This window comes from Orbicella franksi, chromosome 1 (assembly GCF_964199315.1).
Source record: "Orbicella franksi chromosome 1, jaOrbFran1.1, whole genome shotgun sequence".
Lineage (NCBI taxonomy): Eukaryota > Metazoa > Cnidaria > Anthozoa > Scleractinia > Merulinidae > Orbicella > Orbicella franksi.
Genome location: NC_138145.1, coordinates 20,586,136 through 20,610,871, shown reverse-complemented (window position 1 = coordinate 20,610,871; position 24,736 = coordinate 20,586,136). Strand labels below are relative to the sequence as shown.

The following is a 24,736-nucleotide window of genomic DNA, read 5'->3' as shown; positions in this document are numbered from 1 at the left end:
TCTTGTTTTAATTTACGACCCATACGCGGGATAGGTGTGTAGCTCGAACTTATTTTCATAACTGTCTGTGGTTAGCTACCGTCGCACCTTTGAGAAAGCGGCTTTTGTAGAATACCGTGTCCTCGGTCAATTCAAATAAATCATTATTGTGAAGCTACTTTAATGCAGCCACTAAAAGATATTCAAAAATCATCGCGGGCTTTATAAGAGTGCATGTGTGCACATACTAATTGGATGTAACATGAACTACAAACGGCCTTGATTCAATTGAAGACTTTTATCTTAAGATTGCTTTGTGAATGTAATGTGTGGAGCTACAAAGCTGACTGGCAGACAAAGAAGCATCGTCATTGTCATGAATAAAAATTTTTGTACCAGTTGTTAAGAGCGTGTCCGTGTGAGAACCGACCACTCAAATTTTCGTGCAAAATGGATTGCCTTCATTTTCTTTACACAAGTCAAGCAACATATGCAATGAAGGAAAATGGCCTTTATTTTGACAGATTCGCATTTTACCTCATGGTATGACGTAAGTCATGCTATGAGGTTTAGCCGGGGTTTGGGGGTGAAATTCAATTATACTCGCTTTGTTAGACAATTAATTTATGCCAGGAGCCATAATCGGGGACGGAGACCGTAAGTCTTGGTATCCGCGCGCACCTATGATATGGGACAATTTTTCTATTTTTAGAACAAATTGCGCCATCCTGACGTCATATATCCGCGCGGATCCACGCACATGTCGGGGGTTCTCGTGTGGATGTTGTCACGTTGCATGATCAAATGGTGAGAGTTGAGAGATTCTCTTGCGTATCTTTCACAGCGATGGCAGGGAATAAGACAGGGACTAAGAACCAGGGCGCTTATATGTAGTTTTATGCTCTGAGCCAACGGAAAAGGTGGGTTTTTCAGGGTCGAAAACAAGACTTCAATCTCGCGCTGGGAATGAATAATAAGATCTGCTCGCGCTAGTTGTAAGCTTACGCATATGTTTTTTTGTTTGTTCTGACTTAAGAATATAGCAAGAAAACTCTCTACTCTGGTATCGAGTTAATTTGTGAGTTTCTCGGACAATGGTTAATCATAACCAAAACCTGTTTTGATGGTTTCTTATTGTTTCTGCTTGTTTGGTGAGTTTGCAAAAGTTTTTGAAAGGAAAGTCTGACGCGTACAATTAGCTCATTTGCATAGTGCGGCTCGTGCACTTTCAAGTCCGAGTCGTTGTTTTCAATTGTCAGCAAATCTTGACAAAGATTTCTTTCGTTATCTTTTCTGCTGAGATGCTGCAACAAATTTCACGAACGCAAAAAAGGCTACTAACATCATATGTGTTTCTTCAACATAAGCATAGTGAAGTTTTACACTGCGAAAATGGAAATAGACAAGGAGTTTGATAACTCGATCAACAAAATCGAAATGGTTATTCGAAGTTGATTAAAGAAAGCGTCATCGTAACTTTGCTGATTATTTCTGCTTTATTCGCATATTTTCAACTTAGCTTTTAATATGTTCTCAAACATTTATCAAGCTTAAACATATTTAAAAACTATAGAGTTATTGTTTAAGTTCGATGTACGCTTTCACACGAAAGTGCGGCGGTAGTACAATTTGCCATGTTTACTGACTGTACAAAACACGCATCGGCGGGCGCTCTCATTCATCGACAACAGAGAATTTACTGGATTTTTACACGAATAAAACTGAGCGGTATCTACGGACGTAAAGTTATTGGGCCTTAATGAAACATCAAGCGTTGCTTACAATTCAGGCGAAACTCAAACTAGCAATTATTTTGTTTTACTTTTCGGTCGCGATAGACTGGCAAATTCCTCGGAAGCGTGTGGCAAGAGGAGCTAGGAAACTATGAGGTCCTGAAGCTCTGCTATATCTAAATATATCGAGCTAGTTTTTTGTTGTGTAATGGAAAAGCTGTTAATCTTTAAGATATGTGAAATTTAAAGTGGAGTAATGTACAGCTCATGTAAAAGAAGCATCCGTCAGAACACAACTCGGTCAGCGATATATATCTAAGCTTAAAGCGGAACATACCCAAATTCGACACTGTCTTACTTCACTCAAACTGGAGCAGCTTACGACGAGAATACTTAAGCAAAATTCCAACAGACGTAAACGCGTTGAGTTGTGGGCCAAAAACATAAAAAATATCGGGAATTTCGGACGCCATTTCCCCCGCGCGACATCCGCAAAAATCCTCGCAGCATGTACGCGCTTGTGCCGCAGGCGATGGCGCAATTTGTTCTAAAAATAGAATTATTGTCCCATATCATGGGGACAACCCCAATACTAGAAATGGCGCGCTTACGGTCTCCGTCCCCGATTATGGCTCCTGTTTATGCATTAAACCTGGATTAAACACGTTCGCCCGTATCTCCCCCTCCCCCTCCCCGACAAGTTTGTTTCGTTGTTCAAAGTCACGCCATTATCTCAGTGTACGTATTTGGGGGGGGGGGGGGGGGAGGGGGTAGTACAAAGGCGAGAATATGTCCAACTACTTAGAGAGATTCAAAAAAATGACGTCCTGACCCCTTGAAGCGTGATGGGTTTTTGATTCCAAACCTGATCGGAACATACCTTTGTGGAGCCAAAAATAGAAAGGAAATAGGCTACAGAATACTCGACTGCAGAGAAATGGGCGTCAAAGTCCTAAAAGGGACGATAACATGAACGATTCGTGCGTGAAGACCAACTTATTAAGACCGTGAACATGAAGTACTACAAATTGGTTAGCGTTAAACTTTGTTGACTTTTTCTAAGAATAAGCATTTCAGCTATTGGCACTTTTACATATCGTATTTTTTAATCAAGATTTTTACACAATGAAAGAACTCTTTAGAAAGGAATTTATGTGTCTGTTGTCGTAAAGTGGTCAAAGCCATCGATGTTATAGTGAATAAAATACCCCCGGGGGTGGGGTATTCCCTATAATGGTCTACACAGGGAGGTTCCACCCGAAAGGGGTACCTTTTTCAGGCTTCAGGTATGTAAACGGGTAGGGATTTCATAAGTTGAGGTATATGAAAGGGTAGGGGAATCTGTCATTAGAGTCCAACGTAAACATGAACTAAATATAAATTACTTGTTAGTGCAGAGTGCACTATCGGGATGGTTTTGGGGTCAGCCTGCCGTTGAGGCAATAAAGCTCTATTGCCGTAAGCGCTAAGGTGTAAACTTTAATGTTTGTTTAATTAACGGTGGGATAGATTGCTGGCAGTCTGTTTTCCTCTCTAAATTCAGCAGGGGTTATGAGGAATGACGCTTTAGCGTAAAGGGGAATGGGACGAGACATGGGCGCGGCACGTCTTCTTCCCCACTCGGCCACCGCCATACTGCCCTTCTGCGTTCGCGATGACTAACTGAACACTCGTCTAAGTGACCCTAAGAGAAAAAACCGGCTTCCAGTAGACTAATGGTGGGGGTGAGGTGGGAAAGGTACACGTGTACCCTGCGTAAAAGATGTTACATCTACGTCGGTTGGGAGTAAACATCGCAAAGCTATATATTTGTTTCAAGTAACCTCGTGCTCTCCTTGTGGTACTATTCTCTTTAGAACAAACCCAATTTGCTCTAAACGCAGGCGCAGATTAGTTAGCGTTCGTGTCTTCTATATATTAGGTGGAGGATACATTACATACGGGATAACACACAAATGTTGAGTGGTTTTCCTCATGGTAGAACCCAACATGTAAGGGGCATGCGTTCTAGCATCGTAAGTGTTATATTCTATGCTTCCACGCGGTTTTTCTATATGTCATGGAATGTCAGGTAGCGCCACTTGTCCCTCTGTAGCGCAAAAGTGAAACGTATCTTTTAGAATTACCCACAGTTCGGTTCAACAAATATCATCTGCTTTTTTTCAGTATGTTTGTCAGGGTTTAAATAAAGAAGGGAAATGTGTAGCCTCTCATTAACGGCTTATTTATTTCTAGCCTTAATTGCGTCTGTAAGAGAGACCAAAACGTTTCCGAGTTAGTGGCTTTAACATTCTGCAAATTGTTAATTTGTGACAAAAGAAACCAGGAAAGTGCTCAAATATTGCTGCAGACTCCGTGGCACTTCCTGAGTGCCACAGGTTTTTCTTGCGTGGTTTCCGGTGCCGGTCAAGTCTCTCGATATCAGTTTCGCTTTTCAACATTTGTGTGTGTCAGACGAGAAGCTAGGTACATTACGTCGAAAAGACAAGTAAATCCAGGCGAGAGCGCCTTTAAGACAAAATCAAATCTAAACCGTACCTTCTGTGATCAATCAAATGCGACGCCGCTGCTTTGCTCCGCTGAACAGCAAGCTACATGTAAAGGAGCACTTCCTTTGTAATCTGTAGCGTTCGGATCACAGCTACGCTTCAAAAGAACCTTTACCACCCGCCAAGCTCTCTTCCGCAAACTGGCAAGATGAAGTGGAGTACTACCCAGTTCATCAACAGCATTAACTTCTCCCCCATGCAAAATGACTTTTTGCAACATTTCTTCCTTTCATATCAGTAGTGTCGACATCGCTTCCGTTCTCGATTAGTTGTAACTTGGCAGTGTCATAGCTGCCACGTGCACGTGTAATGGCTACTGAAGGGGTGTATTCCCCAGCTGATCTTTGCAATGAACACTGGCCCCTGCTCTCAAAACGAGTGCTTGCTTCTTTGGTATAGCGTACAGGTATTTAAGCTTGTGTAAGCAGCCCGAAGTGGTGTATAACCGTGCCCATCAACTGCATTGACATTTCCACCATTTTCAATAATTAGTTGAGGAAGGCTGCGACCTTGTGAAATGGCCAAATGGAAGGCTGTGTTATCTTCTTTATCTGAAAGTCGCATTTCGCTTTCACACCTTAATAGCACTTTAATCGCTCTTCTTACGTCAGTGATATTGTGCATGCCATAACAGTCAGTTAAGATGACAAGCAGTGGTGTCTGACCTCTGTTGTTAACAACAGATACTTCCGCCCCTCTTGCTATTAGCTGTTCGATCATCCCCTAATTTGCCTTTGCTGCGGCTTTGCTGCTGCTCTGTGCAGAGGTATTTCTCCATTCTTGTCTCCTGCCTCCATCTCTAATCCTTGTTTTAAGCGATAGCCCAACAGCGCTGGATCACTTCCATTTGCTGCAGCAAAATGAAGGACTGTGCTACCATGTACATCGACAGCGTGCTTGTCACCTCCATTATCAAGATAAAACTGAACGGAATGTTCCCAGAAGCACAGCCACGCGCTCTGCGCAATTCTCGAAGCATTGTTTCTCCGTCAGGATCTCTTCCGTTAACGTTGCACCCACGATGAATCAGGGATTCACCCAACTGCATCCTTCTGTTTTTCAATACCAGATGAAGGACACTTCTTCCATCGTTGTCAAGTGCCGTAATATCACTCCAATTTTCAATCAAAATCTCGGCAGCACGGACGTCGAATAGTGGTAGTATTGCTGCTAAGTGCAAAGGTAACCAGCCCCTGCTGTCAACTAAATGGACGTCAGCGCCATTTTGTATCAACAATTGAGCGTTGCTGATGTGCGCTCCCTAGGCAGCTACGAGGAGTGGCGTGCGATCATTCGCGTCTAGAGCTTCCGTCAGTCTGCATCATGCTGAAGGAGCCACACTGTACCGATAATGGTATAAAACGATGCCGCAAAATGCAGTGGCATCTCTCCGTTTTGGTCCTGAAGAGTAACAAATGCTCCAAACTCAAAAAGGACGTCACAGAGTTCCCTCATGCCATGAGGTGGAATTTGGAATTTGTTTTACATTAATTGTTCAGCTCTTGCCGAGCGTCAATCAAGGCTGTTTCGCCATCTTCATTTATTGCATCCACAGGTATACCTCTATCGAGGAGAAATTGTAGTATATCTGTAAAGCCATGTTCGGAAGTTAAACTCATTAAATGGTCATCGAGAGACTAGGAAACATTTTCCCCCGGGGTGTACTGAAAATTGGTTCCTCTTTCGATCAATAGCTTGACAGCAGCAGCCCAGTAACCTTGATTGTAATCGGAATAGGCACCTGCGTTTACGCTAGCACCCTGGTCTAATAAATAATTGATCGTCGTGTCAGTCTTACCATTCTTAGCAGCGGAATGTAACGGTGTCTGATTCCAATAGTCTCTTGCGTGGATGCCAGCACCATGCTCAATAAGAAAACTGACCAAATCCAGGCTAGAAGCCAAATGGAGAACTGTTTGATCCTCGTAATTAGATGCTCTCCGAAATAGATTGCTACCTTTTTCAAGAAGAAATTTCACTGCATTTGTGTGGTTTCCTTAGGCAGCATAATGTAGAGGCGACAATAACAATTGAATCAAATTGTTATTGTCACTCTTATTTGTAAACTTATTTAAATATCAATAAAATACAAAAAAAAAAAAAAAAAAAAAAAAATGTAGAGGCGACCCAATTGCAGCCACTTTCTTTACATCAGGACTGAGCTCTAGTGGAAGGCTGATGACATCTACGTGACCATTTTCTGCAGCCATATGTATAGCTGATACTTCGTTGTAACTGACGTTAAGTACATTAGCTTCAAGCTCTATATTATATTAAGCGAAGTACATTTCTTACCTTTCCACCCCTTACAGCAAGGTGAAATGGAGTGAAACCGTTCTCAGCCCAACTCTTAAGAGATACACCACTTTCAACTAGAAATTCTACTACACTGTTCTTCATTAAACCTCGTCGCCAACATGAGCGGAGTTTCTACTATCTTCTGAGTTTGGTGACGCAGAATTAGCCCACTCACCAGTGGTGGATCCAGACCTTGAGCTAAGGGAGGTGGAGGTTGGCCTGCCGGCTTTTCTTCCTTCTGCTATTTTTTTTAACCCAAAATAAAGGGGGGGACGCCCCCCCCCCCCGAGCCCCTTCCCTAGATCCGCCACTGCTCACCACAATCAAGTAACCTGTGAAGATGCTCTAGGGGGTCCTTTTTTCGCGGCTAGGTGCAGAAGAGACTGAGACTTAGAATAGCTCAGAATAGTCTCAACTATTCCTCGTATCTGACCACACTTTGCAGAATCTTGCTGCCTCAAGGCAGTCAAAATAGCTTTGTTTCCGAAATGAGATGCCTTGGGAGCAATCTTCACACTCAAAGCTATAGCACTGTCAAGTCTGTCCGGGCTGCAGTCCAAAATTGACTTGACCGTCTTGATGTCTCCTTTAATGCAGGCTGATTGTAGACAACTCAGACCGTTTGTTTTGTCAGGTGTGGTCAATGCAGTAAAGGCCAAACCGGCTTCATGGACAACTAATAGACAGTAAACATAAGATTTCACGTTTCACAACACACGAATTTTACGATAACTGCAGAAATTCTCGCGCGCTCATTGGCTAATTTTCATTGTCAATATGCGGACAGACACATGTATTTTTAATTTATGCGATGCGTCAACGAGTGAGGGCAGACAATTTGACAATTTGTTATCGTAAAAAAACAAATTGACGTCACTTTTTCATGCGTCTGTCCTGTTATTAACAATGAATTCGTCATAACATTGTCAAAGTGGTCTGCGGATTTTCTCTAAAAAGCCACGAACAAAATGTGACACAATTTGCGACTCGCATCATATCACAACAAAACGTAACAGCAATGAATCATTGACGTCTTCGGAGATGCAAAGCACTTTAAATAGTGTTCGAAGTATCAGGATCTGTCAGGGCAGTCCATTTGTCCTCATGTCACTGAAGTGTTGTGTGACAGCAATGTCCCATGATCCTCAGTAAACGTTCATCGATGTTTTGGCTTGGTAACCGAGCCTCCCGCCATCTTTGCCACGAAATTGACGGCGATGCCATTTTTGAGCATCTTCTAGGGTCTCTTCTAGAAATGTTTTACCTTCATCACAAAGCGTGGATTGTTGTTTTTGGTAGATTCTAATTTGTATAACAAGCTTTTCCTAGCGCACTGGTTGGAAATGTTGTCCGCGATTAAAAAGTGGGCTAAGGGAGGAAATGAAGATTCGAAGCTCAGTACTCCTATGGGAGTACGGGCGATGGGCCAGGCGTTACAAAGAAAGTTTGCTCGAGGCATTCAGTATAATAGTAAGTTATTTTTAATTTATAGTAATTGGAATTCCCCATGATGTGTATGTTGTTGGTTAATTAGATCAAATCGTATAGTGAGCTTCAAGTATAAAAGTTTCTGCTGACTTTTATAGAAGTTGATCTCTCAGGCACGCATAAGTTACAAGTGATTGAAATTTTAATTCAGCTCAATCCTTGGCCAAGACAGCCACATATAACAGATTCAACTTGTGCTTGTTCAAGAAGATTTTAAATTCATCATATTTTTCTGGCATCTTTATTAATTCACCATTGCTAAATATGCCTCCCATACAGAATGGTTAATATTATAAAAAACTTTCTCTTTATGTTTAAATATAAGCTTATAGATATATTTTCACTCTTGGTGGTACATAAAGCTTTTTTGCTGGGTTGATCACCTAGATGTCATCTCTAAAATCATCATAAATCTGGATAGTGCTTGTGGGACAGTCCAACCCTTACACCCTTCATTGTACATCTCAAAACAGGGTGAAGTTCATTGACATGCTTGCTTTTGCCTAGCAATACATGCATCTTGATGATCACACTTTTGAAACCCATCTGGTACAACTTCAACAAAATGCACCTTGGACACTCCTTGGGGAAGTGTATAAGCTAGTTTACAGGTGTGATTTGTTGGCACGAGTAGTTGTCATTTTCCAGCAAACCAATTTACAGGCTGGGATTTGTCGATTTTGAGTAATGTGCATGCAGTGCAACATTTTTTTAAAGAATCTGCTGGCCCAATTGTTCCAATTCTTTTGTGTGGGTTATTTGAAACACGTGCATAAAAATCAGTCTGATTTGTCAAGTTTGTCGGAATGCAATAGAGTTTTCAAGAGTCACGGTCGATTTTTTTCTACCCAAACGTCTTACCAAATGTGAGTCAAATCAGGCTGATACACCATGTAGCATGTACTGCAGATTAACCTGGACGTAGAATATACATGTACATCTCTACCTGTACATTTCATGTCATGGGAATGACTAAGGGACTGGTTCACAGCCATAACATATTATGACATGTAAAGTCCGACCAGGGCTTGGGGCAAAAACAACCTTGAATTCCAGCTTGCTCTTCAGACAAGCAGCTCTCAACTTTTACTTGCCCCATGCAACTCTGTAGTTTACTTTTTGTTATTTAACTGGTAGATAACTTGCTTGGGTCTGCACTCATCAGGCAAGTGACAATGAAAGTTAGCTACCTGGCAGGAAAATCTACTTGTCCTAGAGGACGAAACCTTTCTTTTCTTTATTTTAAACTTGTGTTCCTAAATTTACATTGTAAATTTTCTGAACTTGTCTTGCGCATACAATTGCAAGGGTGGCATCATGTGACAGGCAGATTTGGCAGGACTTCTCTAATATTGCTATGCAGCTGTAGTTGTTAATGGTTGTGAACATGAAGAACCACTTGCATGTATAGTGTGCTCTTCATATTTTTAAGCCATTAAATTTCTCAATCCCCTCATATTTAGAGGCCAGGCAGTTCGGATGGTGTTAACAAAGCTTGTTGTGAGGGAAAATGTTGTGTTGTTGATGGTCATTAACTGATACCTTTGTATGCAAATTCATAGGCAAACCTTTCATATTGTCACTTGCCTGATGAGACAAACAGGGCATCGCTAATTCAAATTAAAAAATTATTAGTGCTGGATTAGAACTTTTCATATTTTGATAAGGGAAGAAGTTTAAAATAATTTATAAACGAAATCAGTTTCCATAAATTGGTGAATTCATTAAAGACTGAATCAAGTGAAACAACAAAATATATTTTGGCTCAATTTGCATTTGCTTAATAAATGGGAGAACTTACAACTGCGATGGTCACACCTTCATTTTACACCTAAGTATTTGACTGTAATAATGAAGACTTCTGTTTTTATTTTATTTTTTAGTGAAAATAGTGATCAAAGGAGATAGAAATACTGGAAAAACCTGCCTGTTTCAAAGATTGCAAGGAAAACCATTCAATGAACAATATATTCCAACAAATGAAATTCAGGTATTATGTGTTGAATTAATTTCTGTCAGTATACTCACAAGAGGAAACTAATTATTATTAGTATAAATCTACTAGCATTCTATCACGAATGGTGTTCTCTGATTGGCTACACTGCTCACTATCTATTCTGTTGTAGATAGTGAGTACAGTACTGTAGCATAGCAGTGAGCGCTAGTCAACAAACTGGTGGCTGCTTCTTTGCATTTTTGAAGTGTCTGTGTAGAGGATTTAGATAAAGTTTTAAATGACTAGTAGATTTATACTAAAGCAATTAGATTAATTGCTCTCGATTTCTATGCATGATAGTTGACTCAGGCTGCGTCCTCGTTGACCAACTATCATGCGATAGAAATCTTGGCTTATAATCTAATTGTTTCTATTTTTTGGTTCTTTTTTGCTTCTACATCTACAGTATACCCACAATAAAGTGACTTATGAATTCTATTACAGTCACTCCTATTGTACAAGTCATGTACTAGTAAGTGCAGTAGTGACAGAGAACAATTTACATGTACATGTACAGGGTTCATACTCTTTTAAGCTTTCAAATTTCCATGTCTTTCCAAGACCTTTTCCATGACCTTTCTGAGTTTTCCATGACAAAGTTAAGTAGCTATTCTCACAGTAGTATCAAAACAATCATTTATGTAACATATTTTCCAGCATTATAATGGATAAAATGTGTCCTTGTGACTATTTGTACTGAAATTAAAGCTTGTTTCAGACTCATCTGTTGATTTTTTTCAATCTTCTGTCTTTTTGCCTTTTTATTTTCAGAAAGCATATTGCTTTTCCATGTCTTTCCATGATCCGCACTTAAATTCTATGACTTTCCAGGTTTTCCGTGACCCATATGAACCCTGATGTAGTTTCTACCTGAGTTTGAAATATTTTCATAATTTTTGAGTGATATGTGATGGTGAGACCTCTTTTTTATTTTACAAAAATTAATGTTTCTAACTAAGAGAGTGAAGGAGATAAATGGGTTTATGAAGGGTACATAATTATACATGTACATGTATGTAGTGTGGGAAACCAGGCAGAAAGTGGATCAAAATATGAGATGTTGATTGCTAACAGGAAATGAAGAGTTTTGGAAAAGCATGTTAGCTTAGAGTTTACAAGTGTAATTTTTACATGTATTGTGTTAAATATACACTGTACATGTGCACTGAACTTTTCAGGTGCATGCACTGTGCATCAACACACAGCAGACAAGTCAGTATTTGAGACAAGGGCCTATCATGCCTGTACCTGAGCGGTACTGTAGTTGTGGTCTCCTTTTAAAGAATGAAACAACCAGACATATTTGTACTCTCCCTTGGATGGGATACTAGTCCATAGCAGGGTTATCCTCAATATTTGATTTGCCAGGACCCATTTACAGTTGTGCACACCTGGGTAGCAAGATGCACTGTGAGAGTATCACGCCTTACCCAGTCATGGCTCAATCTCAGACCAGTCAATCAGTAGACTGTAGTCCAGCACACTTAGCTATTGCACAATGGTGCCTCCACTACATTACCGATTGAAAACCTTCTTGAATCAAGTAGAATTTAAGCCACATGCACAGTCATGTGTCTCTAGTGATGCAATTTACAATGTAATTCTTTAGAATTCCCTTTGGCTATAAAGGCTTTTTAAGAACACTAGTGAAAGAACTGCCTGTTTTCCGTTCCCTAGGTTGCAAGTATACACTGGAATTATAGAAGTGAGTAACTGACAGTGCTTTGTATAATTTTGTAAGTACATGTAGCTATTAAGTTGTATTTGAATCATTTGAGCTGGATTTTATAATTTTGATAAAATAAAATTTAAACCTTCATTAGTGCTCAAACCTGTGGTCATCAGCTGAGAGGTTCTCTGTTTATTAGAGCCATATCTAATGCCAAACATTGCTTGCTTTGTTTTGAGTTTTGTTAGTTGCTTTGCGCAATTGTTTAGTTGCGTAGCTGCTAGTTATAATGTATACACCTATGTACTAAATTTCAACACAGTTATAATTATTAAGTACAGGACAGTTAGAATAGATGTTACAGTACATAGGGACATGGTTATCTATCTGATAACATGTTTTGTGCATATGTGTACACTACAGAAACTACAGTGCATATGAAGCCTTTTGCAACTAAGCTATTGGGCCAGTGCATGTAGCATCAGACAACCTCACACTCTGCCTCAGCCTTACCTTGTGAAACAACAAAAATACCTGACTTTCTGCAGCAAGTTGTAGCAAGTCCAAAGGCCCTCAGTCTATACATGTACTAGGAGACAGTTTGCCTTTAGTCAACCCAAAGGTTTTGTACAAAACTGGTCAACCTTGTGATCAATTTATACAACTTTTCCTCTTCTACCATGGCCATCAAATTAACCAGGGTCGTAATTTATTGATCTTTCTCACTGTCTCTGTTTGTAGTAGATATATGTAACTAGTGCTAATAATTGATTGATTGATCTTGATCAATCAATTACTGGTACATGTACATGTAGTATGAAGTATAGCAAGATGTGTACTTTGGTATTTTCTCTAATGAATTTTTTACTAGCCACTGATGATGTTGTGAAAGTAGAAGTCTGGGATGTGGTAGACAAAGGTAAGAGCATACTGTATAGTTACATGTAGTATACCGGTAGTCAGTATCACAGACTGTTTTATAAATTAATCTTAAGCAAATTACTGACTTTTATGTGAGGTAAAATTTGGAACTCTGACTGGTACATGTACCTGCATGTAAATATATCACTGGTTCAACAAGCTGTTGCTAAGCTTTATGAAAAAGATGATTTTTAATGACCCAGAAGTAATTACTGAATTGGCGTAGCCACACATACATAGCTTACATGTATAATTAAAAAGATGTAATTGACAAACGAGGTGGCATCATGACTTTCTGGATGTCTCCTGAACTTGTTTAAATCGATGATACTTTCCAATAATTTAATATATACTTTTGTAAGGTAAATAAACAATCTATGATGATTATGGTGATGATGATGATGCTGACGGTGATGATAATGTCTAATTTTACAGGTAAATACTGCCTTTTTAACCTCTGACTTTTTCTATACAGGGAGGAGTAAAAAGTCCCAGAATAGTCTCAAATTAGAGAATGATACTAAAGCTGAGGTACAGTAAATACTTGCACATGGTTCAGTTGATTGTTTTGAAAATCCTCCCAGTAACAGGCTACAGCTGTAATTTTTGCTTTTTCATTCTTGTAGACCATTGATGTTTGAAGAGTCACTTATGATTAGTGTGTTTAAGGGTATTAAGTAGGAAACAATATTGCAAATTATGACTGTACGTACATGTACAGTTTGTACGTCTTGTTACATTTACCACGTGATATACAGAATAATCTTGAAACTTCTCAGTAAATGTTATCAAACACAGTCTTAAGCTATTAATGAGAGAAGTTTGAGCTCTCATTCATGTATGAATAATAATTATTGTATGTTGGATGTTATCACGAGGTCTCGTCTTGTCCAAGTGTCTTGTTGCTTGATACTAGAATCATGTTTCTTGATAATTTAGAATATTATTGTTTTGTGAGATATGGCTCTTGTCTTGCAAGGTGGTAACTTTTACTTTAACGCAGTTCTGTACTTTAATACTAGTAAAATTGTAAATGGCTTGCATTTAGTGTCCCTCACCCTTGATTGTTCTGGACTGATAAAAAAAAAAGTGTGCATTGTGCTAAATGGTACATATACATACAGCAGAAGCTTTTTTTCCAGATCTACATGTACATGTATGAGTCCTGATAGGTTTGTGTGAAGATTTGCTCTCTTTCTTTTGCACGAGAGTACATGTACCACTCAAAAGTGCATGTAAGCTACCACCTCTCATCTCATTTGTTGCAAGACATCATTGCCTCGTCTCTCTTGATATGCATCTTGTTAGCATGGTACTGTACACTGAATGGTTAAGCATACAGCCCTTTAACGGCTCAAGATGACTCGCATTCTTTCTAACTCTCTGACTTTCGTCTTCTTTTACTCTCTTGCTTTTAGCACTCCATTGATGGTGGTTTTCTATTGACAATTGATGATGAATTCTTAGAGGTCTAACTTTGAATGTGACTTAACCATTAATCAATTGTCTGCCATTCTATAACTTTTATACTACATTGTTGTTGTATTTTAGCCTGTGATTCTTATTAATTTTTAATATCAATGTTGTTTAAACAAACTGAGTCAAACAAACATGAATCAATCAATCAATCTTGAAATCAATCAATCGATGAATCATTTAGTATGCAAACAGGCTTTTCGCATTGAATCACTGCCTAAATTAACCAATCAGTCAATAAATCAATAACTATCATATTAATAAATTTCTGGATGCATCTAGCTAGCCATAAGAAGCCATCTAATTGAAGATGCTTAATTATATTGATTGGTTCATACAATTTAAAAACTCTTCAATGTACACCACATAATTATTAAAACTTTCTTTATGATTAAAGTATACTAGCCTGGTATCTTGGCAGGACATTTACTGGGGGTCGGAAACCTCTGTCTTAAGTGGCATTGAAAAGATGATTTTTAGCATGATGTGTTTGATGTGTTTTCTTTTTCTTTTTCTTCTTTTTTTTGTGTGTGTATCCCTTTTTAATGTAAAATTGTAAAACTAGCATTATAATATCTCTTTGCTTGTCCATTGCACAACTTACAAATAAAAACAATAAAATACAAAAAAAAATGACGTGTTTAACATTATTTTTACAATGTAAAGTGAGTTGACTTGCAATGTCTCTGAACTATGTTTTTGTTTACAGAGTTACTGCATGCTACACTGTTTTTTAACAATGACAGGCCTTTTTGCTGGGTGAACATCTTTTTCAGCTCATCCTTTTACTTGTACATGTACCTGCGACTGTGTCATATTTTCTTTTCTTTATCATTATTTGTGCCCTAACTTTCTGTGAGCTGGGCTCACTCACTGTAGTAGAAGATAGGATTTCAGCTGCAAGTGTGTGGCAGTGAGCACTGATGTTGACATTGCATTTATGTACATGTACAGAATGTATACACTATGAATTTCAATGATATGTAATATCTGTACCATATGTCTGCGAGTCCAAACAAATTTAGCAGTACCTTACACTTCAGTAACAAGCCATGTTTAACATTTCAGGGTGAAAAAGCTGCTACAGTTTTAGATGCAGAGTTTGTAGATGTGTATAAAGGAGCTCATGGTGTGTTGATGACTATGGATATCACGAAACCATGGTTAGTTATGGGCGGCCGTCACCACCAAAAATACAAGATTATTAAACGGCACAGACCAAACATAAATGGTTTAGTGATGGTTTGCGAAATGGAATAAATGATTGACAAACGATACTGTCTAAATACAAATAGTTAGGTTTTCTTGTGTTAAATGGTCTACTGAAACAGTAAATGATTTAGACAATTTAGAAATGCTTCAGTCGCCGATATCAAAATGGAACAAACTAATAAGAATCAGTTTATTTAAATGAGAATCCATCTGACTACGATACGAAGAATGATCAGGTCTGACAAGAAACGGTCAAGTGTTCTGTTTCAAAATGGTGTAATTAATGGTGGGACGGTTGAAGTAATCGACAAATCATTTAATTCACCAAGAAATGGTTCAACTCACCGACCAGTGGTTTAGTGTAGTGCCAACTGATTTAATGCAGACACAAATAGTGCAGTACGAGGTCAAGTCATTCGTGCAAACAGCACATAGCTTAACTTAATGTTGAGCTGTTCAGTCATAGAAGGAATGGTCCAGTGTAATTAGAAATGATTGAACGAAATTAAAAGTGATTTAGCGTGGCACGAAACGAAACAGCCTTGTTTGCGCGCCGAACCGCAAAAAATACAACAGCGAAGTGGACAAGTCAAGATTGAAATGGATCAGTCAATGTGGGGTCTGACGTAATACGTATACCATCATATTTGGCGCCTAATAATACACATGAAAAAATTACTCGATTCTGATTGGCTAAGAGCAGTGCAGTTCAAGTGTAACACCAGTGCAAAAAGTGTAACATCAGTGCAAAAAGTGTAACACCAGTGCAAATTACACATCAAAATTCTGGATTATGATTGACTGAAAGATAATAGGAATTTTTCTAAGAAAATGATATCAGGTAAAATGATGACGAAAATTTTGTGTTGAAACTTTGAAAAAAGTTTTCTCAAATAAGAAAAAATGGCTCCAAGAAAGATCTTCCGGCACTTCCTCCACGCGAATTTTTTCATGTTTATATTATTAATAAGTAATCATACGGTTTTTCTCGTTCAATTTGGAGTTAATTTGCACTTGTGAGTTTTTCAAAAAGCTGAAATTACACTCGCCGAAGCGGCTCGTGCAATTTCAGCTTTTTGAAAAACTCACTCGTGCAAATTAATTCCAAATTGAACTCGAAACCGTATGATTACCTATACAAATTAGCAGAGTGAATGAGCGTGACACGGGTCACACCGACTCGGCGAGCTTGGCCAAGCGTGTTGCGGACAACTTCGGTAAGTTTGCTTCTTTTTATTTCATTTTGCAATACATTCCTGTCCAGAAGATATGTCTTTGAGAGTGCCAGAGGGAACCTAGAAATTATGACAATATTTATGAGATCAGATAGGATATTATATCAAGGTCAAAGAAGGTTAAAGTCACGAGCCTGAACTCAAAGGAAATGATGACACCTCCAGTTTACTCACCTTTGTTCTTTGTCTTGTTTCAGATTTAAATTTTTTGGACTGTTTTCCACTATGGTACGGATTTTGCTCTATATTTTAACGCTATGTTTTAAATTAACAACGTTGATTGTATAGATATATGCTCAGGCAATTGGATTACATCAAAACGATTGTCGTCGGAAATAGTGTAACAAACAACTGAGCCGCCTACTCACCTCTTTGCTGAACTTTATCTGAAATATGTGGTGCTTGGCGATGCTTTGAATGAAAACTTTATTCACTTTACTCTAACAGTTGATTGTCGTTAAGATACCTTGGTTCTTGGGCAGTCGCTTTATAGGAAAAAACTGGTCCTGTTATTGACAATGAATTTCGTCATAACATTGTCAAACTAGCTGTGGACAATGTTATGAGGAAATTCATGATCAATAACAGGACAGACGCATGAAAAACTGATAACAAATTGTCAATAAATTATAAATTATAAATTATAAATTCTAGTGTCTGTCCGCTTCAAGTTGACGATAAAAATTTAGCCCATGAGCGCGCAAGAATTTCTGCAGTCATGGTAAAATAAGAAATTCATAGTTGGAATTCGCAAAAGAAAAATTTCAGGCAAAGAAAAATAGTGTTAAGAAATATCCTAGAAAATGATAAAAGAAAAACATGTGCGCGACAATTAGTAGTGTACAAAAAAAAAATGTACACACCAACCCTGTCAAAATTTACTAGTTTTTTTCTATAAAGCGACAGCAATGCCAGGTCAGGAAGACTGTCAAGACAAAACAGTGTCGTCCTTCTGTCTTGAGTGGGCAAGGATGGGATATTGCAGGAACCCACGCCTTTTTGCATCAACTAACAATTTTCGCACCTTCACCCAAGATTATTGCAGAATGACCTGTAACCGTTGTTAACACATGAGTACGAACTATTTGAGGTTTGTATTCTATCAATGATATGGTTTTGTAATTTTATCCAGAAGGGCTGGGACCTATGCCCCCACCGACTTTGCGTTTGTAACCTTTGCATTTGCCGTGATGTCATCTAACATTTGTCTACAGTTTTCACACATTTTGCCCCTCCCCACCCCAGTGCAATGTTGACAAAACACTTTGAGCGGACTCCATTTTGCAATTTGCCATTTTCCAACATTGAAAGGGGAAAAGGGGGGTTTGACAACATTTTACGAGGCTTGTAGAATAATAATTTGATGTGGCACGCCACAGAGCTTCATAGAGATTGATGTGTCCATGGCAAACATGTTTCAACAGAAACACTTCAAAAAAAAGAAAAATTCAACATTCATCGGTTTGAGAAGACCCCTCAAAAACCTGGTCTGAATAGGGTTAAGACGATTGAACCAATAAGTTGCGTTAATTGAGGTGTGTGTGTTGTCTGACTGTCTACGTGTCACGAAGTGGTGACGTTACTTCAAAGCAATCCTTGAGCTGTCTCGGTTCTATCAAGACTGCATGTGATGCGCCGGTTAGGACCAGGTCGAGTTGTTTTATACTGTTTGCCGTTCTCCCTTTCCGTTTTTTCAATCCGTTATAGAAGAATTTTCCGTTGTAAACATTGTCAGGCGTGTAACAAATTCCTTAATTATGAACCATTAGCTTCTTCCTGTCCTTGCTCGAAGAATTAATGTGGGCCTTTGATCGTTTTACGGTACTCTTTTGTAAGATTATTGTTTTTCTTGCCGAGGCTGAATATTCTTATTTTTCTGTTGATTTTAGGCTGAAAATATATAATAAATATATAACTGTATCGTATTTCAGCAAATTTTCAACACAGAAAATTACATTCGTTTCAAAATCTCAGACTCCAGTTTAATCTTAAATATTCTTCAAATTTCATAAATGTCAACCTCGAAACTCTGGTAAAACACATTCTTACAAAAGGAAAGAGAGAACTGTCAAGTTCTCAGGAATTCTCGGGCAGATATTCTGCAAATGCAGATTGGTTCACTAGACACACTTACAACGTTTTCTTTTTCTTTTATTTGCAGGATTCCTTGGTTTTAATCGAGTGATATATTATTCAAAGATGAAATCACACAGTAACCAATGTTAACTGGACCAGTATGATTAACATTGTGTTAATCCATAATTGTATAGCCTTTTTATATTACTTGTTTAAAGAACTGGATTATGCTTTTCATTTACGAGGAAGACGTTTTATTGCAGAAAATGAGAAAAAAAAAAAGAATCACCAGTATAAAGCATAAGCATTTCAGCAATTAGCACTTTTACATATTATATTTTGTAATCAAGATTTTTTCACAATAAAAGTACTCTTTCGAAAGGAATTTATGTGTCTGTTGTCGTAAAGTGGTCAAAGCCGTCGATGTTATAGTGAGGTAAAATACCTGCCCGATGTGGGGTGGGGTATTCCCTATAATGGTCTACACAGGGAGGTTCCGCCCGAAAAGGGTCCGTACCTTTTTCAGGCTTCAGATATGTAAAAGGGTAGAGATTTGATAAGTTGAGGTGTATGAAAGGGTAGGGGAATCTGTCATTAGAGTCCAACGTGAGCATGAACTGAATATAAATTACTTGTTTTTTGATTAACATCTCTTTTCATTATGCTTGATTTTTTCTGGGAATTTTGTTTGTTAACTTCATTCCAAGGCTTTCAGTAGAAAAGGATGCAGTATACTTAAGAAGGTATGCGAACGGAGTACCTTTTCTCGATAAAAGGTATACGAAAGGGGTAATTTTTCTGTCAAAATGGTATAAAAAACGTAAGGTTTGGACCTTGGGACGGAACCTCCCCGTATAAAACTTTGTAAAGTACCCCTCGGAGGTTAAAATACCGCTTTTATGGGGGTCCAAACGGGTCTGACGGACCAATGTAAGGTAATTCAGCTCTAGGAATTCAGTTGAACATAAATGTTCATTTGATTTCCGCATTTTCTCGGCGTAAATGACAATCTTAACAAATTGCTCTCCTTTGTCTTTCAGACCTTGATTTAATGGAGGTACTGATTATAACCTTTAAAGAGGGACGTTAGATCGTATTGTTGACAAGAGGAGCTGGTTTCTTAGTTAGTCTCTCAGCAGAGTCTAGCCTAGTTAGAGTCTCAGGCCTCGTACATACTACGCCGGAGAAATCTTTATACCTACGGTTACCGTCCACACTAATCCGTTAGGAAAACGGAGCTATTTGAAAAGGCTCGTCAAACCGGAGGAATCTGAAAACGTTGGCTCTGCGTCAGCGTGGACGGAAAGCATTTGGAAAACGGAGCTTTTCGAAAACAATGACGTAACGATAATCATGTAATTTTCCCTGGCCAAGTCTTAAGGTGCGTTCCTTTGGGTTGATCTGGATCAGGATCAGTGATCCAAGATCACCCGGATCATCCTATAGCAAAAGAACCGATGAATCCGTGACCAGAGTGGATTCATCGGTCCCTTTGATGCTCCATGATCTGAGTGATCTTGGATCACTGATCAACCCGAAGGAACGCACCCTTAGAATTTCAAAAACAATTTATATTAACGTCAAAGAAACAAGCAAACGCGTCAACAAATTAAAATAGTCATGCTCTCTAGTCTTGGTCCACATGGCGCCCATACAATCGGCTTGTCTGTTTGTATGTTCGAAATACAAAGAAATGCAGGAGTTCGACACTAGCTGACACGATCGAGCTGCGCAGAGTTTGATTTTGACCTTCATAGGTTGATTCTGAATAGAGTAGACGATATTCTCGAGTTCTAAGGACTTGAAACTAAATTGCAAAAACCTTGTTCTTAAGTTAAGTCGACAGGCTAAAGATTATTGCACGCGTTGGTTATGTCCATAGTCTAAAAAATATAGCACGTTTTAGATCGACTAAGAGGGGTTCCGCACTACCTGATACCGAGCTGCGCAAACTTTGATTTTGACCTACATAGGCTCGATTCCGAAAAGTGTAGACGATGTTTTCGAGGGACTTGAAGCTAAATTGCAAAGACCTTGTCCTTAAGTTAAATCGACAGGCTAAAGATTTTCCCAGACGTTGGCTATATGTGCATAGTAAGTAAAATGTGGCTCGTTTTAGCCTCAAAGGGGCTCGACACCAGCTGATACCGAGCAGCGCAAACTTTGATTTTGACCTACATAGGCCTGATTCGGAATAACCCAGACCATAATTTCGATTTCTAGGGACTTGAAACTTAACTGCATGGACCTTGCCCTTAACGTAAATCGACAGGGCAACGAATATCGCTCGCGTTTGGTAAGTGCATAGTGAGTAAAATATAGGCCGTTTTAGACTTAAAGGGGCTCGGCATTAGCTGACACCGAACTGCCCAAACTTTAATTTTGAGCTAGATAGGCTAGATTCCGAAAAGTGTAAACAATATTTTCGAGTTCTAGGGACTTGAAACTAAATTGCAAAGACCTTTTCTGTAAGTTAAATGGACAGGCTAAAGATGATCGCACGCGCTGGTTATGTGTATAGTCAATAAAGTATTTGGTCGTTTTGGACTTAGAGGGGCCCCACAATAACTGATACCGAGTTGCACAGACTTTGATTTTAACCTACACAGGATTGATTCCGAGTGGCGTAGACGATATTTTCAAGTTCAAGGGACTTAAAAAACTCTAAAAAAAACTCAGACAAAACCTCCTTAATTGGTAATGTGTATTTGTCCCACTGATGTCAATGCAAGTGTTCGATCGGTTATACGTTACTGCGCATCAGAAATAAGTTCATGTTTATTGGCCAATAAACAAATTGGCCACTGATTGCGGCTGCCAGATAAATGGACTGATTTAGATAAGCTCAGCTTTATTCCGAAATGCACACAAAGAAAATGAACTAGATATAAGTTCTGAAATTCAGTGTGTGTTTGTCGTACTGAGAGTCATGATTACTCAGGAGGAAGAGGGCGTGGTAAGGAGAATTGGGTGTTTCGAAGAGTGTGAATGAGAGAGGGAGTGGGTGGGGTGTAAGAGGGGAGGGGGGGGGGGGTCCTTTCGACCAGGGGAACTGGTGCGTCAAAAATGGTGGATTCTCTCTATTCAGTCAAAACTAACTTGTATTTATTTTAGAACAAGCTCACTATATTGACCTTATTATTAATATAGAGCCTCTAAAAAATAAGTTAATTCTGACTTAATTTTATTTATCTATATACTTGCTTTTATTAAACTACTGCAAGAGAATCCAATGTGGTTGTAATGCTAACCCCACACATCAATTTTAAAAGAATCGACGTCTTTGATCAAAAATGGATAAAAAATCACATTTGGTTATTTTAAAATAATAAGAGCATTCGTTGAAAACTAAGTCTCCTGGAGAAGTTTCTGTAATCTCCTTTTCACACCTTAAAGCGAGACCTCGTTATCTCAGTACACTTTGAAATCGGGAATTCATGATAATGGTGATGATGATGATGCCTCCTGCTGCTACCGCTGTTACTGATGATGGTAATGATGTGGTACATTTGTTATAGGACCTAACCTCCATACACTACCTTATATTACCACGATAATAGGGACGTAAAATTTAAGTTTATATAGAACACGCAGATTGGTATACTTGTACAGTATGCTACGAGGATGTGCGTAAATTCATTTTCTCCCTGAAAAAATGAGCTAAAATCAGACACTGTTTAACTGGAAATTTTGAGGGTTTTTTTTTCTATTTTCTTTTTCACAATCCTAAGGTAAGAGCATTTAGTTTAAATACAGATGTAGACAGAGGATTTAACTCACAAATATATCACTTCTACTGCCTATGTTTGCATGCTGCGATCATTGCGCGCTGCATGCGACAAACTTGTACCGTCTACATCTGCTCTTACAACACTCAAGGAAGTATTCACGTTGCCCTAAAAAGTGTCTTCCTTATCAATCATGTCATCTTCTTGTATGTAGGCGTTTTTTCTGCTCAATTGTTGGTCTTGAGTGGTGTAAAGATCTCCAACCTTGTTCCTGTTCATAAATCGTCGGGCAATGCGGTACTTGACAAATAAAACGCCTAGGGCTATGATTGCAATCAGACCAAATCCTCCAGCGGCTGCCACGCCACCAATGAGTGCTCCGGTTTGTTTGTTTTGATCGGTATCTACGATAGGAATTTCAAGAAACAAACAGTATAACTTGTCACACAAGGTCGCATAGAATGATATATATTTAGAGTTACTTAGTTAGAACCAGTCTCGCGCACTTTGAAAACATGACGGATTTGCCTTGATATTGAGCTCTGTCAGTTGAAAAATGGCTCTAGCTCACCAACGAGCACAGGCACCCCAATTTTTTTTTTCAGTCATTGTAATCAACTAATCAGAAGCTTTGCGCGAGAAAAGACTGATCTAATTTCTATCGCTGAAAATTGAATAAATAAGAAAAATAGCAGATACACTGTGGTCTTTTCTATTTTGCAGTCGGTAACCACGTCAAGAAATTTGGTTCCAATTTTTAATCAAGGATTTAGCTTTCTGTCTGAATCAAACCTAAAACTTTTATTTGTGTCCGACACATTGTATTGACTGTAGTTTAATGCGTGTTCTTATGAGTCTGGGCTCACAATGTTACAATTACTGGGAATGCGTTCTTCTAACAAGCATTAAATAATGCCAAAATGGAGCATTTTCAATGCCTCACTGCTCCTTAATGAGCATGGGCACCCCCCTTTTTTATTTCAAAATTGAAGTTATCATATGACAAATATTCAGTGGACAAAGTTTGAACAAAAATCTATTGTCACTTTTATTTCAGAGGAATTACCTTAAAGGACTGTGTCATAGCCGGGGGAAAGGGCTCACAGTAAGAGGGGGCTTAAGTTTTAAAAGACCACATTCGTATTCTCGGTAGTAGACTGGACCTAGCTTGCAGTGGAGGCTCATGTGGGGGAATATCATTAAAAAGAGATTAGTGTTTCTTGCAGTTGATAAGACTCCCCGCATTAGCCTCAGTTGCACGCTAGTCCCAGTCCATTAATGGTCTATTCGAATAGAATGTGTCCAGTATTAATTATATCTACAGCCAGATAGCACTGATTGGTTTGCAAACGTCCATGTAACACGAATGCTGTACATTAAGTTAATAAGTGACATCAAGGTACTGGAACATTTTCTTTAGGTTTAACGTACCTACTGACATACCCTGTGCAATAAGACACATATTTAACTTACCTCCCGATTGTTGTTCTTCTTTCTTGAACACCAGTGGACCTTGTGTCAAAATGACCTTGTTTGTACTTTCTTCATGCTCTACTTCATCGCGTGTCACATCCCTTTTCTTTCTTTTGTTACCGATTGAACATCCCTGGCTACACCTGTGTGAATTGTTGGATGCCTGATTTAGCTGCTGCACGCCTAAGAGGGGGCTGAGGTAGTACAGCCTACTAGTTTCAGAAACCCCCTATATCTAGGTTGGAGACGCGGCGGCCTACAGGTCAACGAGCAGTTATTTAGTGGTCTGAGTTTGCACTGTTCAGACCAGGATCATTGCGTTGTGTTCTAAGGCAAGACGCTTGACACTCTCCAACCAGAATTTCGTGCTGGGTTGCAACTTGTCGATGGTCTAACATTTTATCCAGGGGGTATAAAATACTCCTAGGCGCTTCAGAAACCGGGATTAGCTCCGGCGGTAAGACTTAACCTCATGTCTTTACTGGAATGAGTCTAACATCCACCTACCTATTTAAATTCAATAATCTGAAATGTTTCTATTTTTTCAGAATTTAATGACAATAATATTTTATACTACGAGTCTTTCAGACACCACGCTGGAGAAGACACGAATTCACAAATGAATACAAAGTGCACCACATATCCTGGAGAAATGTTTTTACTTATTCACGAGAAAGCTATCAGTGATCTTTATCTGTGCCTCAATTTTAAGTTTCAGTATGTTCCTGTCAACGCACGTTAGCTTTTTGTTTCTTTTCTAGTGCAATACAGATGTCTACCTATCTATTGTGATCTTTTGTGGTTTTGTTTGCCATGATAATGATTTGTCAGTAAAAGAATTGTCAACGTTCTCTGATCGTTTCTTTTCCAATGCAATACAGATGTGTACCTATTATAATCAGG

General features: G+C 38.8%; 2 protein-coding genes across 2 annotated transcripts in view; one reads left to right on the top strand and one right to left on the bottom strand.

The window, feature by feature from the left end:
• The first annotated feature begins 7,892 nt into the window (after positions 1-7,892).
• On the top strand, positions 7,893-20,003 carry LOC145496705 (rab-like protein 6). The gene is made up of 9 exons (XM_081476443.1): positions 7,893-8,029; positions 9,931-10,037; positions 11,721-11,748; positions 12,584-12,631; positions 13,109-13,164; positions 14,052-14,102; positions 15,178-15,272; positions 17,463-17,646; positions 18,718-20,003. Exons 1-8 carry the CDS (start codon positions 7,903-7,905, stop codon positions 17,515-17,517), a joined length of 567 nt encoding a protein of 188 aa, XP_081332569.1. The 5' UTR covers positions 7,893-7,902; the 3' UTR covers positions 17,518-17,646; positions 18,718-20,003.
• Positions 20,004-21,684: 1,681 nt separating this feature from the next.
• Positions 21,685-24,736, bottom strand: part of LOC145496153 (uncharacterized) — a 28,196-nt gene continuing 25,144 nt past the window's right edge. The window contains exons 19-20 of the mRNA XM_081475798.1: positions 23,834-23,976; positions 21,685-22,764 (exon numbers count right to left, since the gene is read on the bottom strand). Of these exons, the coding sequence (XP_081331924.1) occupies positions 22,529-22,764; positions 23,834-23,976 (379 nt within the window). The 3' untranslated portion in view covers positions 21,685-22,528. The remainder of the gene's footprint in view (positions 22,765-23,833; positions 23,977-24,736) is intronic.

Coding starts and splice junctions, on each gene's coding strand:
- LOC145496705 (XM_081476443.1), top strand. CDS start 7,903: ATGTTGTCCGCGATTAAAAAGTGGGCTAAGGGAGGAAATGAAGATTCG. Junction 10,038..11,720: donor TTCCAACAAATGAAATTCAG/GTATTATGTGTT, acceptor TCCGTTCCCTAG/GTTGCAAGTATACACTGGAA. Junction 11,749..12,583: donor TATACACTGGAATTATAGAA/GTGAGTAACTGA, acceptor ATTTTTTACTAG/CCACTGATGATGTTGTGAAA.